The sequence below is a fragment of the Xylaria bambusicola genome (assembly GCF_022495145.1).
Source record: "Xylaria bambusicola strain CBS 139988 unplaced genomic scaffold F5B22scaffold_32, whole genome shotgun sequence".
NCBI classification, from domain to species: domain Eukaryota; kingdom Fungi; phylum Ascomycota; class Sordariomycetes; order Xylariales; family Xylariaceae; genus Xylaria; species Xylaria bambusicola.
The window spans coordinates 305026-318348 of record NW_025953585.1 but is presented as its reverse complement, the minus strand read 5'-3'; the positions used below and the strand labels follow the sequence as shown (position 1 = coordinate 318348).

General features: G+C 47.1%; 3 protein-coding genes across 3 annotated transcripts; 2 read left to right on the top strand and 1 right to left on the bottom strand.

The window, feature by feature from the left end:
- Nucleotides 1-2261: 2261 nt before the first annotated feature.
- Nucleotides 2262-3080, top strand: F5B22DRAFT_648258 (uncharacterized protein; the record flags this gene model as incomplete). Its single annotated transcript, XM_047978997.1, has 2 exons — nt 2262-2270; nt 2364-3080. 2 exons carry the CDS (start codon nt 2262-2264, stop codon nt 3078-3080), a joined length of 726 nt encoding a protein of 241 aa, XP_047829195.1.
- Nucleotides 3081-9543: 6463 nt separating this feature from the next.
- F5B22DRAFT_288965 (uncharacterized protein) lies at nt 9544-10269 on the top strand. The gene is made up of 2 exons (XM_047970387.1): nt 9544-9737; nt 9803-10269. The coding sequence occupies exons 1-2, from the start codon at nt 9633-9635 to the stop codon at nt 10049-10051; spliced, it is 354 nt and encodes a 117-aa protein (XP_047829194.1). The 5' UTR covers nt 9544-9632; the 3' UTR covers nt 10052-10269.
- Nucleotides 10270-12815: 2546 nt separating this feature from the next.
- On the bottom strand, nt 12816-13323 carry F5B22DRAFT_648256 (uncharacterized protein; the record flags this gene model as incomplete). The annotated part of the gene is made up of 2 exons (XM_047978996.1): nt 12816-12857; nt 13063-13323. 2 exons carry the CDS (start codon nt 13321-13323, stop codon nt 12816-12818), a joined length of 303 nt encoding a protein of 100 aa, XP_047829193.1.

Here is a 13323-nt window from a genome sequence, read left to right as displayed (position 1 = left end):
CTTCCCAATTATAACGCTCCCATCTGCTTGCCGCATGGTATGATGGGGTACCTTCGTATTCTGTTACTTCATCCCAGAGGCCTAGACACATGTGATGTGGCCCAGTGTTATTTTCACGAGACTTGGAATAATAAGACCGGATAATCATAAAAGCAGGTGCCTTTCAACTTGAGTGATGAAGTCTTCGCCAATAAGACCCTAGACCTGCTCCCGGGATTCTTGGAGATGGCTGAACGCAGGGAACGAAGCCTCGGCACTTCGGATTATAGTTAGAGATAGACGAAGATCAGCTGGTAGTGTTACATGATGTGTCGTCATTGGTGCAACCGGCGTGGTAATGACCCTTCATTGATGTCCCCTAGGGGTTGAATTGTTTTATTGCAGCGCGTAGCCCGCTTCCTCCAGCTCTAGCATTGGAGAAAGTATCGTCGGTCTCATTTTCATCAGCCAGGTAGTTTAGATATTGCATTAGAAGAGGAATCTCGATATTTTTACCGCGCGAAGCGACAATAATCCATATACTTGGGCTATTCCATCGAGCGCCTGGAAGTCGTGAACTTGCGTCGGAGAATTCCTCAAGCCGTGGCAAGCACTTTATGTAGCTTGCTATTGGCACGTAAATGGATTGGCATTGTTGCACAAAGAGATCGTCCGTGCGATCCTCGCCTGCCATTTACTTATAAATTGCTAGTTTGATCCAGCGTGGTATCGTGACGTCCTTCAGCTCGTGGTAATACAGTCTCACCACCAAAGCAAGGTAGGGTTATTGCACTGCTTCTAGAAAACTATTATGTTATTAACTTATCTTACGGGCCGCGATTTCCGCCCATACTTTAAGTGGATTGTTTTGGTTTGGGATTTGAACGTAGCTTTTATCGTGGAGATAAATGGCTACTCACGGATAGGTTGCATGCCTAGCCAAATCATAGAGTGATCAAATAGTCGTATGACCTCTTTTGGCTATCAGTATCCCTGAGAAGAATGTGATCACTAGTCGACCTCTGAATTTAAGTGTTAGGTTGCAGCAGAGTTAAGACAACGTACATTATGTAGGTAGGTCGTAAGTGAAGACAGTTGCACAAGCCTATTTGGACTTAGCTTCACCACCCTGAGATCTTCTCTGGAAAGAGCCAAGAAAGCCGAATTGAGTAGAGTTGCGATCGGGAAAATGCAAGGCGCAATGCGTGGCACAGTTTCTTTTGTATAGTTTAGACCCGGCCTCTGAATCTGATTAAAGACTTCTTCACAATAAGAAATATTCATGACATAGGCATCACAGTGAAATGACTGGGTTAAGATAAGAACAGCAGGTTTGTCGGGTCGTGGCTCTGTTTAAGTATTACTTGCAGAAATGACCAATCATTTATCAAATACTGTGTTTCCTTCTCGTTCGGATAGATCATCTCTTCTGTCTTATCTTCAGACAAAAATACGTGATCTGTCAGTGTGAGTGTATGCACTTTCAGTTCGGAGTTGATTTCACATTATACGATTGTTGTCCCGTTCCCGTGGTTTAAGTTCTGATGATGTACTTTTTGAGTTCTCGATACACGATTTCCAATGACGAACGGGCTTCGGAAGCATTGCCACCAATGATATTGCCCAACGGAGCGGCCGAATGAAAGGAAGGGTATCTAACTCTGGAATAGAACGCTGTCCCGCTGCCAACCTTGCATCCCCTTGACAGCTGCAGGGGATCATGTTACATTGACGCAGCCAAGTCGAGATATAATTATATGGTCTGCTAATTCGGGGGACTGCCCCCACGCAGGGCGTCAAGCCATGGTAAGGTACCAAGAACTTTGTAGATTTGGAGGTGCCGCAGCTTCGGTCAATCATAGGATTCGGAGCCGAGGTGGCGCCCCCGAACCTTCTCTCGCTTCAGTGTTGGTCACCGCCAGAGTTTGCGCCAAGAACGGAACCGAAGAAAGTGCCGTTCACCAATACCAGCCTCGCACAAAGTTGGTTGTAACATACTGAAGGAAGCTGACTGCATTCGGCACCGCGACTTATGGAGAGTGACCTGTCACGTAACATTGCGTGCCGTTGCAAGCTGTAGTTTGTGCGTGTGCGGTCACAACTGTGGCCGAATAAACACACATTGGTATTGATATCCTGGGCTTGGGGGCCACAACACTGCCCGATACTATTTACTCGGGCTGTGTTGGAAACTCTCTATCCGTCCTTGAGTCTTAGATTAAATATAAAGCAATTCCATGCCAGAACTGAGCTTCAAATTGACGTTTTGAAACTGCTATAATATGGAGTTGGTAGTTGAGCTACTACACTCTTGAAGAATATCTTGTGCTGCTGTTGTGAGGAATGGGGAATGCGAGAAACACCCAGCTCTGACAATGCTCCAGTTCAGCGGTCGTGGTGACATTGCACGGGATGTTATTCCATCTGTGGTTACGAGAGACGTTGACAGCATCGAAACCAGAACGACAATAGTGACAACTAAGACAGAGAAAGACTTGACCACCACTGCGATCTCGACTCCGAAGGCTGGGAGCACAACTTCAGTCGCTCCTACCCAAGATCAGACTACAGCTCTTGGTCAGAATGCATGGCCATGGAACGGCGACTGGACCGCGGGTGGCAATCCATGGTCAGGGCGATGGGGTGGGATGCCCACTACAGTTATTACTCTTGCCTCTACAGTAACATACACCGATCCGCAATCCACGGCAAAGACGTCCCAATCGACCCCCGTTGTTCCGATGGCATCAGAAACCGGAATAGAAGGCCTGGACATCAGTGGTCCTGTGGCCGCTGGTATCGGTGTAGGTGCTAGCGTCGGGCTGCTCGGTCTCTGTCTTGGGGCGGCATACGTTTGTAGAAAGGGCTTGCGTCGAAATAGGCATCAGTTGTCGTTGGTACAAACGACAAAGCACATTAAGACGGACGATGTCATTTGGCCACCATATCTTTATTCAGCATCCAACGAATCGCCAATCGAGCTTTCGGCAACACGGTCACCCAAAGAGTTAGACACTGAAGTAAGGCCTCGCGAACAGGATTTGTCGAAGAATTTGGGGATCGTCGAGTTGGATGGAAGCGGTATGGTAAATCCGAACTGAAATGACGCGTGTCGAGGGCTCTGACGAGTAGAAGGGCTGATAGGTATCCGTCCTGCGTTCATGATATGTAAAACAGTTTCGATGACGAGACTCAACAGATCAACAATACGAAATTGATAAATACCTAAACCAGATACCTAGGTAGTTTTGGGAACAAAAGCTCGCAAGAGATGGCTTGTGTTCTAATACACAACATAGGGGACTAAACACAAAAGGGGACTTTCTATTTAGTTTTCTTGCCTACCATAGCCGTAATTAACCAACCCCCTTTTGTTCCATTCCGTATTAGGAACAGTATCGTCCCAGAATTGTTCCTAATACAACCGTATCAGCGTGCTTACCGCCCGTTTTTTGAATTATGGAATCAACACATCCATCCAATTAGCTATTAGACCAGTACAGAACGCCCCAGTACGTGTTTACATGTAACCAACAGCAAGAAAAAATCACAGCAAACTCCACAGAGGTCTTCAACAGCCTCTAATTTCTCGATTCAAGTCGCTAGAAGATGCTATACATGACATTTGTATCGGCACGTCTAGCCGAGACGACCACACCTTCATTGCTGAGGTTACAGTATTGCTATTCACTCCAGAAGGACTATCTAGACAATAGTTGCCAGGGATTCTATTAATCACGCCACTTTTCCTTTGTCATCACAGCGAGTCCGGCGAGTCGTAAAAAAATAACACTATATTTACCGTGTGATCAAGCGATTCGCAGGGCAAGCAAACCGCCTAGATCTAATGCCAACAGAATACAGATCTTATTTATATTCACGATGTGATCTACAATACCATTGTCTTATTGTACATGTACTTGAACGCTGGAGTAATACCACCATTGGGCGAGGTCGGCTCTATTTCCAGTCAAGTGGAGTTAGAGTGCGAGGATAGTGATGGCCACCTCGACCCTTGTCGCAGTATGGGTCACCGTTTCGAACATGATATTCCTATTCTTCCTCTCTGACTAAACCACCAAATATGAATGAAGTTAAATGTAGAACTGTTATAAGCGATAATTGTGCATCAAATGTTGAGAATCTAGTTGACACAAACTCTACAAGTTTACTTATCAACCAGGAGCAGTACCTACCTGGTCTAATAGAGGAATCTGATATCTGAGTTCGGGGATAGCATGCCCAGCCTGCTCGGTGTCTCGGCATTGAAACACGGCAGACATTCAGCAGAAAAAGTTCCTAAAAACCTTAAACATTCGAAAACTGCCCGATGAAACGCTTGCTTTGAGAGTTGACTGTCATGTACATATTGCTACCAATGAAATCTTGCCGGGTGCCTTGCGTAAATATACTATTGGAGAAAGTGTTGTCAAGCTTGTGTTTGACAGGCTGTGTCCTACGTTCCTTTCTGGGTAGCTTCATTTACCTAGATCCTAGTCAGATACAATTGATCTCCCTACAATTAGCTCTACGCCCAGGTGAACGATCCCACTAGCTATAGATCGATATGTCATTAGGACTGAAGCATTAGGTTAAGCGAGATCATTGGTGAGCTGAACTAAATGTTTTGTTTAAGTCGTACGACTACGTTGAACAATCTCAAGGCTGATGTAATAAGTTCTTCCACAAGGGGTATTTGGTCTGGTAGCATATAATATGCATTGTGCTATCCTATTATTGGGGTGATACCACACAGACTCAGGAAGCCTTTACTAGGTGTCCCGAAGGAAGTATCCCTTGAGGGAGATCTTGACGACACCAGAACGTATAACAAAAGAGGCTCCGTGCATACGGTTCTAGATTAAACGCGAAGGTCTCTTGTAACCCTAATAAACCAACCAATGCCATTTCGTTCACCAGTAGTTGAATGCTCACCTTCACAAGGTAGTAGCTGTGAGCATTGTAATTCGAGTGCAACTGGACGGACTTTGATATGCTTTAGTGTCTGGACATGCTCCGGGATAGTACTGTACATCCTTTGAAGGGGACTCACGATTAACCTAGAGGTATTTAGGGAAGTAGTTAGGTTAAGGATAACGGCAGGTAGAAAAAATAAGAGGGGATACTTTTGACGTATTGAGAGGACAGACTAAGGTGGCGTACGATGTTAAGCACTGACAATAGTTTGTACATCGTAAAGCACACTATGTCAGATATACATGCAAGAATGTAGATCGACAAATAGCAATAATTTTGAGTAGCAGGTATAGCTGTCGATGTTTATGAGCCATATAGTCCCACTTTCTGTGTCGACGTCCCGTCCCCCCCCCCCTCCACAGAACTATCACATGTCGATCCTGCCAATGTGTAGTTCAGAATCCTCTCAGCAAAGTAGGGTGCTCGTTTACATACTACGTAGGAGTGGGAGAGAGTCAATACTCCCCCGGTGCATCCGGCGTGGGTGTCAATGCTACGGAGGCTGGCCGGAAGGAGATCTAGCCAGGACAGTGACATTTTGGTGCTCTCAAGCTCTTCACTGTCGAATGGTAGAATACGGGAAGAGACATGCTAGGATGAAAATGTTTGGGAACAGGGGGTTATACAACAGGCTGCTGTGGCACAATCTGGGCCATGCCTACCCCTACCATTAATTATATGCACATTCACCACCCTGTTGACTGATGATATCAGTTCCATGCGGTAGTATTATGAACTCAACAAAGGGGTATTGCCCATAATCAGCCAGTCATTGCATTTTGCCTGTTGGTCATTGCAGTTGATCCCTATCTATCATATGACAATTTGTCCTCTATTCCCATCGTCTTCTTACTGCTACGAGATAGACTACTGGCATCAAGCGCTGAAATAATTTCTGTCCAGGCGATATTAGCGAGACTAAAATTTTCGTGGACCCTCTAATCATCGCCGCAAAATTGGTACCGAAGCTATCTGCACATTGCTCACAGCTCGACGCGCCGGACACCAGATATGCAATGCACGAAACAAAAACCCCGGGTTGACACCTAAGAGGCGAAACCCCTTGAACAAAGCAAGGATGGTGTGGTCTTAGACAATTATGAAATAGCAAGCTCGAATCGCGGCAATATTTAAATCTAAAAGCACAAAATCTATTTAAACGTGTAATCGGGTGTAATAGACTATCATTCGCCTTTCGAGAGGAAGCAGTGATGCCTGATCTGCACGTGCGGCTTGCTGCAAAAGCCTTGAGTTTACGCTTTATTGTACTCCGTATGTTGTCACCCTCTTCCCTTCTACTTTCTGGCGGGTCATATGAATCCGAGCCTTACATGACAATCCCAAACTACATAGCATATACCGTATAGGATACGATACGTTGACGGAGCACATGAGTAGGGGGAAGAGGATGCATCCAAAGCACTTTTCACCCCTTCTTTTTTTTGTTTTTTTTCCAACCTGCCATAGCATGATAGGAAGAAGGCTACGTAACAAACGCTGGTAACACAAGTGGAGTTGAGGATGACAAAAGTCCACACGATACAATGCATTCGGCTGACATAAGCGACTTTGACCCAGGTAAGATATTGTGCAGACTGGCACATGAAACTAAAAGATAGTATACGTAGAGCCTTCTATAATGCATCTGACGAATTACTCTTACGGTGTGGTTTCTGGCATTTTCTAAGATACTTCGTAGGACTTCCTGCAAGTTCAACCCAATCATATGATCCAACGCCTTCATGATCATACCAGCGCGCCTCTACACATACACGTCTCCTTTGTACCTTCTTCCTAGGCATGAGGCAAGCTTATGCTTCAATAGAGTACACTGATGGAAATTGCAGGAGCCATTTGCCAATTTATGCGACGGCCATAGCACCCAGCTAGGTATCTGCAGAAATAAATATATCTGAATACCTATACCGCTGAACTTGAATTTCGAGTTTACAGCCCGAAACTAAGCAAGCCGGATGTAGTGATACGCCAAGATCAACAAACTTATTTTGGATGCTAGATACTGAAACATTGCATCCTATCCTTTCTTTGTCTGACTTGACGACCGGTGAGATAGGCAGCGGGATACCAGGGTGCCTTCTATTGCCCGTGCGGTGACATCTTACACCAGTAAACTCCTTAGGTGATATACAAGTGGCTGGAATCAGTGCAGCTGAAGACGACGTGGGGTTGTATCGTCGATATCTGTGCTCCTTTCCTGTACCGCGGAATTGTCGGTAGACAGTATGACAATACAATGGCAGCGTCTTGGTCGACAACAGGCATGGGGTATCGTGACGTCAAAGGCTTGTGATGCAGGATATGGCTCATCTGCAGCTAGAGTAAGCAAGACAAAGCAGTAACCTTACAAGCACTTGCGGTAAGTATTTATATCTCTTCAATGCTTACCCAAAAGGCTACTAGTAGCATGAGAAGCGAAAATGCCGCGCTCTAACTGTCTACATCGAGTTTTCATTCAAGTTTTTTACATACGAACTGACCTGAAGGGAAGATGGCCATGTACACCACGTGGAATGGCTGTCGAACCATTGAAACTGCACTACGTATTTAGAATCCATGGGGTAATGATTCGTTAGTGCGGATCATTTTTCTGCGAATACACATATGCATAACGGGAACCACTGAATGTAACAACATAACGTTTTTCTCCCGTTAGCGGTTTTTGTCGATCCCAAATGAGTGTGCCATCGCCATCCAAGAAGGGCCAGGGGGCTGCGATCCCTGTTCCCCGATCTGCGGGAGAGACAGTTGACACTCAGAGTCCCACTACACAGTGAGCCAGCCGCCAGCTTTCGAATGCAGCAATCCCCGTGGAGCAAGGACCTCTTCTCTTCCTGTTGTGCTACCCTCCCCTAACTGTAGCGTACACCTTCCGATGGCCCCGAAACTCTATGATAGGTGGGACAACAATAGAGTAACATATGACTTGCCCAGTCGTTTTGAGAGGCGATGTGCCCGGCCAGTATCCGAGTTACCTACTATAGAGCCTCCACAGACAGCAGATCTGGCGGCTAGGTAGTAGGTACGTAGGCGGCCGGCATACAGTTTTATTCCTTCAGCCGCATCCATGGGTTCATCTACGCCAGGGCAGTACCAGGGCAAGGTTGACGCCTGCACTGCTGGAGCTCAGCAATCGCACCGTCCAATGTGCGAGGGTTACATGTGCGAGTGGGCGAATTACTCGCAGCTGTGAACAAGGGATACCTGGACACAGCTACATTAGCGTGCCTACGTACGTATCACAGTCTTGTACACTGCATTCATGAGTTGATCTACAATAGGCATCGCGCCTTATTGTAGACTATACACGCGTAGCGACCCTGGACCTAACGGGAAATATCTTCTCAACTACCGTGCCATAGTGTAAATATGCGGTAGCACATTACACTAGCTACACTAGGTATACTCTACTCTTGGACCTCGTGAAGGATTATTTACCAAAGCTTGGACTCCAAGGCGGCGATGATTCTATTAAAAGTTCTACACAGCTCGCCGAGATCGGTCATAAGCTTCACTTCTCGGTTATAGATGTATATTCAGGAAGGTATCAAATGTGCCTCAATGCGGTTACAAGGCGCGCACGAACAAGCTGGGTTACACTCCCAAACTACAGCAGACAGTTGGGTTGGGGAACCAATAAGCTGCGGCTCGATGCTTATCGACCTGTATCTATGAGTATTGCGTGTAACATGTAGGCTTATTGTACATCATATTGCAATGTAGTGTATAGTAAGATACTAGGTTAGGGATAATGTGGTTCTTTTGATGGGGTTGTGATATCCTGGTACCAACAAAAAAAAAAAAAAAAAAAAAAAAAAAAAAAACACCACTGCTGAATGAACATCCAGCTCCGACGCTGTCATATGATGCTGAACTGGTAGCGAGATAAAATTACGGGGTAATTTGTCTTAGGTTGCTTCTACTGAACATTCACCTCCGCATATAGAATATTTTAATAACTTACGAAGACCAGAAGAAGAAAAAAATCGCAAACTAAGACATGATCTCATGTTTCAGTCCACATTACGGGACTGGGCAGCAGGTCTCCACATGCCCTGCCGCTTGGCCCCATGTTTGTCACATTGATCTCGTGAAGCAAGTGGTGTGCAGCCGGAAAATGTGGCAGGGGTGTTTGTTAAGCGTACCCATCTCTCAAGGGGACTGGGTTATAACGCGATTCGAGAAGACCAGTCTGTGATGGTCCCGCCACCCCTCTCTCATGATTGCCGTGGTAGAGTGCTCCGGTTACTCGTTCCTACAGGATTGCGTTCTGGCACTGTCTACTACGCATTGTACACTACCTGTAACCTGTGTCAATCCATGTTGACACGATGCGTGCGTGTCCTGGGCGAGGCCCCCAGTATATCAGCATGCTCCCATCTGTGCCCTATGTCGACCTCCTTGCTTTTTCTTTCCGCTGGTGCCATACTACGCTGTAGCAAGGCCCCTTCGACCTCGATTTATACTTCAAGAGCTTGACAACTAAGCTCTACTGATTGGACGCTTCCTGTCCTTCAGTCATTCAACGCCGCTTGGCTGTCAGCGGACAGTCACACCTTCAACATATCAAACGATCGTGTTTTCCCATTTACAATTTCTCTGGAATTTGAGTAGAAATTTGGCCCATTTCCAGAAGCGTTTTGAAAACGAACCTCAACATGAGTGGCAGCGGCGGATTCTACAAGTACCGCTGCAAGTACTTCCTTACGCATGAGTGCCCCAACTGGGTATATGTAAACAATACCGCATGCGCTGAATGTAGCGTGAGTGAAAAGATTGATTTATCCCACAATAACCACATGATGCTGACCAGCAATTGGATATCCAGGCCCAAGGGCGAGAAGCCGACTCAGAGGCATCCCAAGCACCCGTGGTTTATTACTCACAGGAGAGATGCGTGCCCCGAGTCGAAGACGGTGTGCTGTATTATACCCGTACGGAGATTCCCGTGGAAGTAGAAAACGTCCAAACGGCTACCACCAACAATTATTGGTACGGTGCCAACAACCAGGCTCAAGCTCGGATTCCGACAACGAACGCTATCCCCGGAAGTGCGACAGCAGCCACAAATTACTGAGAAGAGCTTTCGACAAAACTAACTATGTCCAAAGGGAGCGAGGGAAGGTGACGTAACAAGTTGGCACGATTCGACGTATAAGATGTGAACGAAAGACAATCGGTAGTTTGTGTGTCGCGTGAGAACAAGGAGGCGCCTGAGTATGAGCTTCGTGCGGATCGAGAACTAGTAATTCTGGTGGGCAATGTTTTTGGTGACGACGAAGATGGCAAAGCTGATACCAGTGGGATTGTATTGAGGAGGATAATGTATGTTAATACGGTCCTTACCAATCTGTTCAATGACAACACCGCTTTGACTTGACGGCATGTAAATTCTCAGCGACGATAGAGAAAATATGCATCCGCTAATGCTGGCGAGAACTTGTCTAAGTAGCCATTGAAGTTAGGTCTCGGATGAAAGGCTTAATCAACCAACTACTTTACTTCATCTCGACATGCGAACCAAGCACGATGGATATCATATCAGCTCATTCACTCCAGGCAACAACCTGGAAGAGGATGGGGGACCTAACGACAATATTTATCTACGATGCTCTGGTCATTTTATTTTCAGCTTCTTACTCGCAGGGGTACTTGATAAGTGGTGTAAGTGCATGGTTTCCTTAGGCTTTACCTTTCCAGAATTGGGAACCATTGGGTCGGGAAGCTGGGATGGGCCTGCTAACGGCTGCAAGGATAGAAACTCATGCAGAGAATACATATTGCTTGGTGGAGCGTATCCATGGTCCATGGTCCATGGTCCATGAGGGGCTACCATGGTAACAGCTCAAAGAGGGAGACATGCCCAAACACTTCGCGTATCTTATGTATAGGTGAGTGGACGCTCGCTCTACCGTAGCCGCTCCATCATGGGCTGAGTAGAAATGGTTCGTCTGTCCGGTATCTCGCTACATAGTCTAGATCCTACGGAACGCAACACTGGCATAACCTCTCCATTCGAATAGGTATACTGAAAGTAGGCTCGTGTGCCATCAATACCCTCCGCTGGGCGGACCCCGGATCCAGGAATTGGACGAAAACCAAATTAAGAAGCACAACCCGAACCCACCGAGACCAGGATGGCTGCTCTGACAGGGGGGAAGCTCTTGAAGCTTCTCCTACTTATCTGAGTACCTTCTAGAATATACGCCCTCATGCTCCTCTCACGTCTCTAAATTGTTGACTTACCAATGATCTAGACAATACACCAACACCTAGGTTAAGAGCGCGGTAGACATAGGGCCCCGAGATTATAAGCCGGTGTACCTGCGCTCGATTATCTTGTCATGCTCGACACCTTGCCAGGAGCCAGGTCCCCGTGTACCTGCCAAGCTGCGGGAACATTCTAGCTGACGTTGGCAGATGCCCGCAACATGTTATGGGCGGAACGCAGCGGTCCGACATTACAACAGTGTTTAGTTCCATTGCTGGTGGAGAAAACATGCGAGGTAAGACGGGTATCGGTTAGTAGTGAGGATTTGTCGTTGTTACCTACCGTCCTTCCACCACACTACGACGTACGACGTACACTACATCATGGCGAAACGTTATGCCCGGCAATGGGCTTGCCATGACCCTTGTCGGTTCGTTGAACCAATGGTACACTGTTCGACGGGAGGAGGAATATTCCTAACCGACTGAAGCGATGGGGAGCTAGGTATCCTTAGAGTAGAATCAATAGACGGCTGTCGTATCTCATTAAGCCCGAGCTAACGAACACTACCAACCGCACTGCTCCTTGTCACTCAATATCGTATCATTTGGCATCAATCTTGTGCCACGTGTAGTGATAAACAAGCTACAGCAGACGACTACCGGTAGACTACAGCAAGTAGTCGAAGCTTTCGCACATCGGCTTAGTAGAATGGCTCCATAGAGCGAGTCATGGGACAAGGGTAGGAAGCGCTACTAATTTGTCAATCTGAATCGCACGTGGCCTGCCGCGTCGCATTAGTAGTTGATATGAAATTGCAGCAATACTTCCATGTTGCCTCCACCTCGCTCGCGCGTACATGTAGGAAACGGAAATAAATATAGTAGCGTTCACTCTCCTCGATATCTTATTGTACTCAAGGTCAGGCCAGTCTGCAGCTAAAGGCGGGAGGTGGTTTGCGCGGATATTCAATCTCATCTAGACATTCCATCACGATGGCCTCAACAACAACCGTCGCTTAAGGCTTAAGGCACCTGCGGATCCAGTGGATATGGCAATACAGCGCGCTCGGCGGACGGGCTTGTCTTGACCATCTGTGGAGAGCCAAGTGAGGGTCAGTGAGGGTCCTACGCTAGACGCCGAATGGTGAAACGACATCGACGTCTCGTATATTATTCCTCCTCGTTCGAGCAACGGCGGGAGCGGGACTGGCGCCACTGGGGATACTAACGTCAACATGACATAGAGGGTTACATCTCTAAGGCGCCTAGATGTGCTCCATGGCCATACACGACCGGCGGCGAGTGTTGTCTATCAGCACTGTTTGGGGTCGTGTTCTGAAGATTGTTTGTGCCAAGTTTTTCACCACTTGCCTCATTTACATTGGTGCTTTGGAAAGACGAGACTGCCAACACCCAACTGGGTCATCGTGCATCAATATCAACTCACTCGGCAGGCTTTCAACCTGGGGTTTAGTCGCGAGTAAGACATCAGCCGAACACATGCACCTGCCCGGAAGCGACTCACTTCCGTTCTCACGATGGGCCGCCGACCTTACGGTAAACCATCTTGGGTGATCTATTGCGAAGCAGCATTGATTCAAGAGCCACACCTCGCTGGACTTATCTCATCAGAAGCGGAAGGCATAGCCGCAGATATGATCTTCTGTTGTCTATATCCCATCTCATAGAGCAAGCATATCTTGGATGAGATGGGTCAACATGTTTCACTAATTAAACATTATCTCCATTTACCCGGCTACGAACTGACAACCGAGGATGAATGGCTGCTCTCTTGGTTCTACCTGCCCTCGGCCGAGATAATACCTGTCGCCGGACAAACTCTTTATACATACGTTTATAGCCTCAACTATGCACCAGATGCCCCGTCGCAAATTCTAGAGATATCTTTGCGCGGATGTCCTCGCGGAGCTGTGCAGCCACTACCTGTTCGATCTGGCTCTTGAGACTAGGCGGTGCCTCCTCTCGTGTAACAATAGTAATAGTCTTCCTCCTTTGGACAAGTACCTGTCCGCCGACAATATTCGCTTGGTCGAGGGCTTGGATGATGGCCGGCAGCACACGGACCTCGTATGCCCTTTTGAACTCGCCGAACTCTTCGTCGTTGAGAGTGGACAT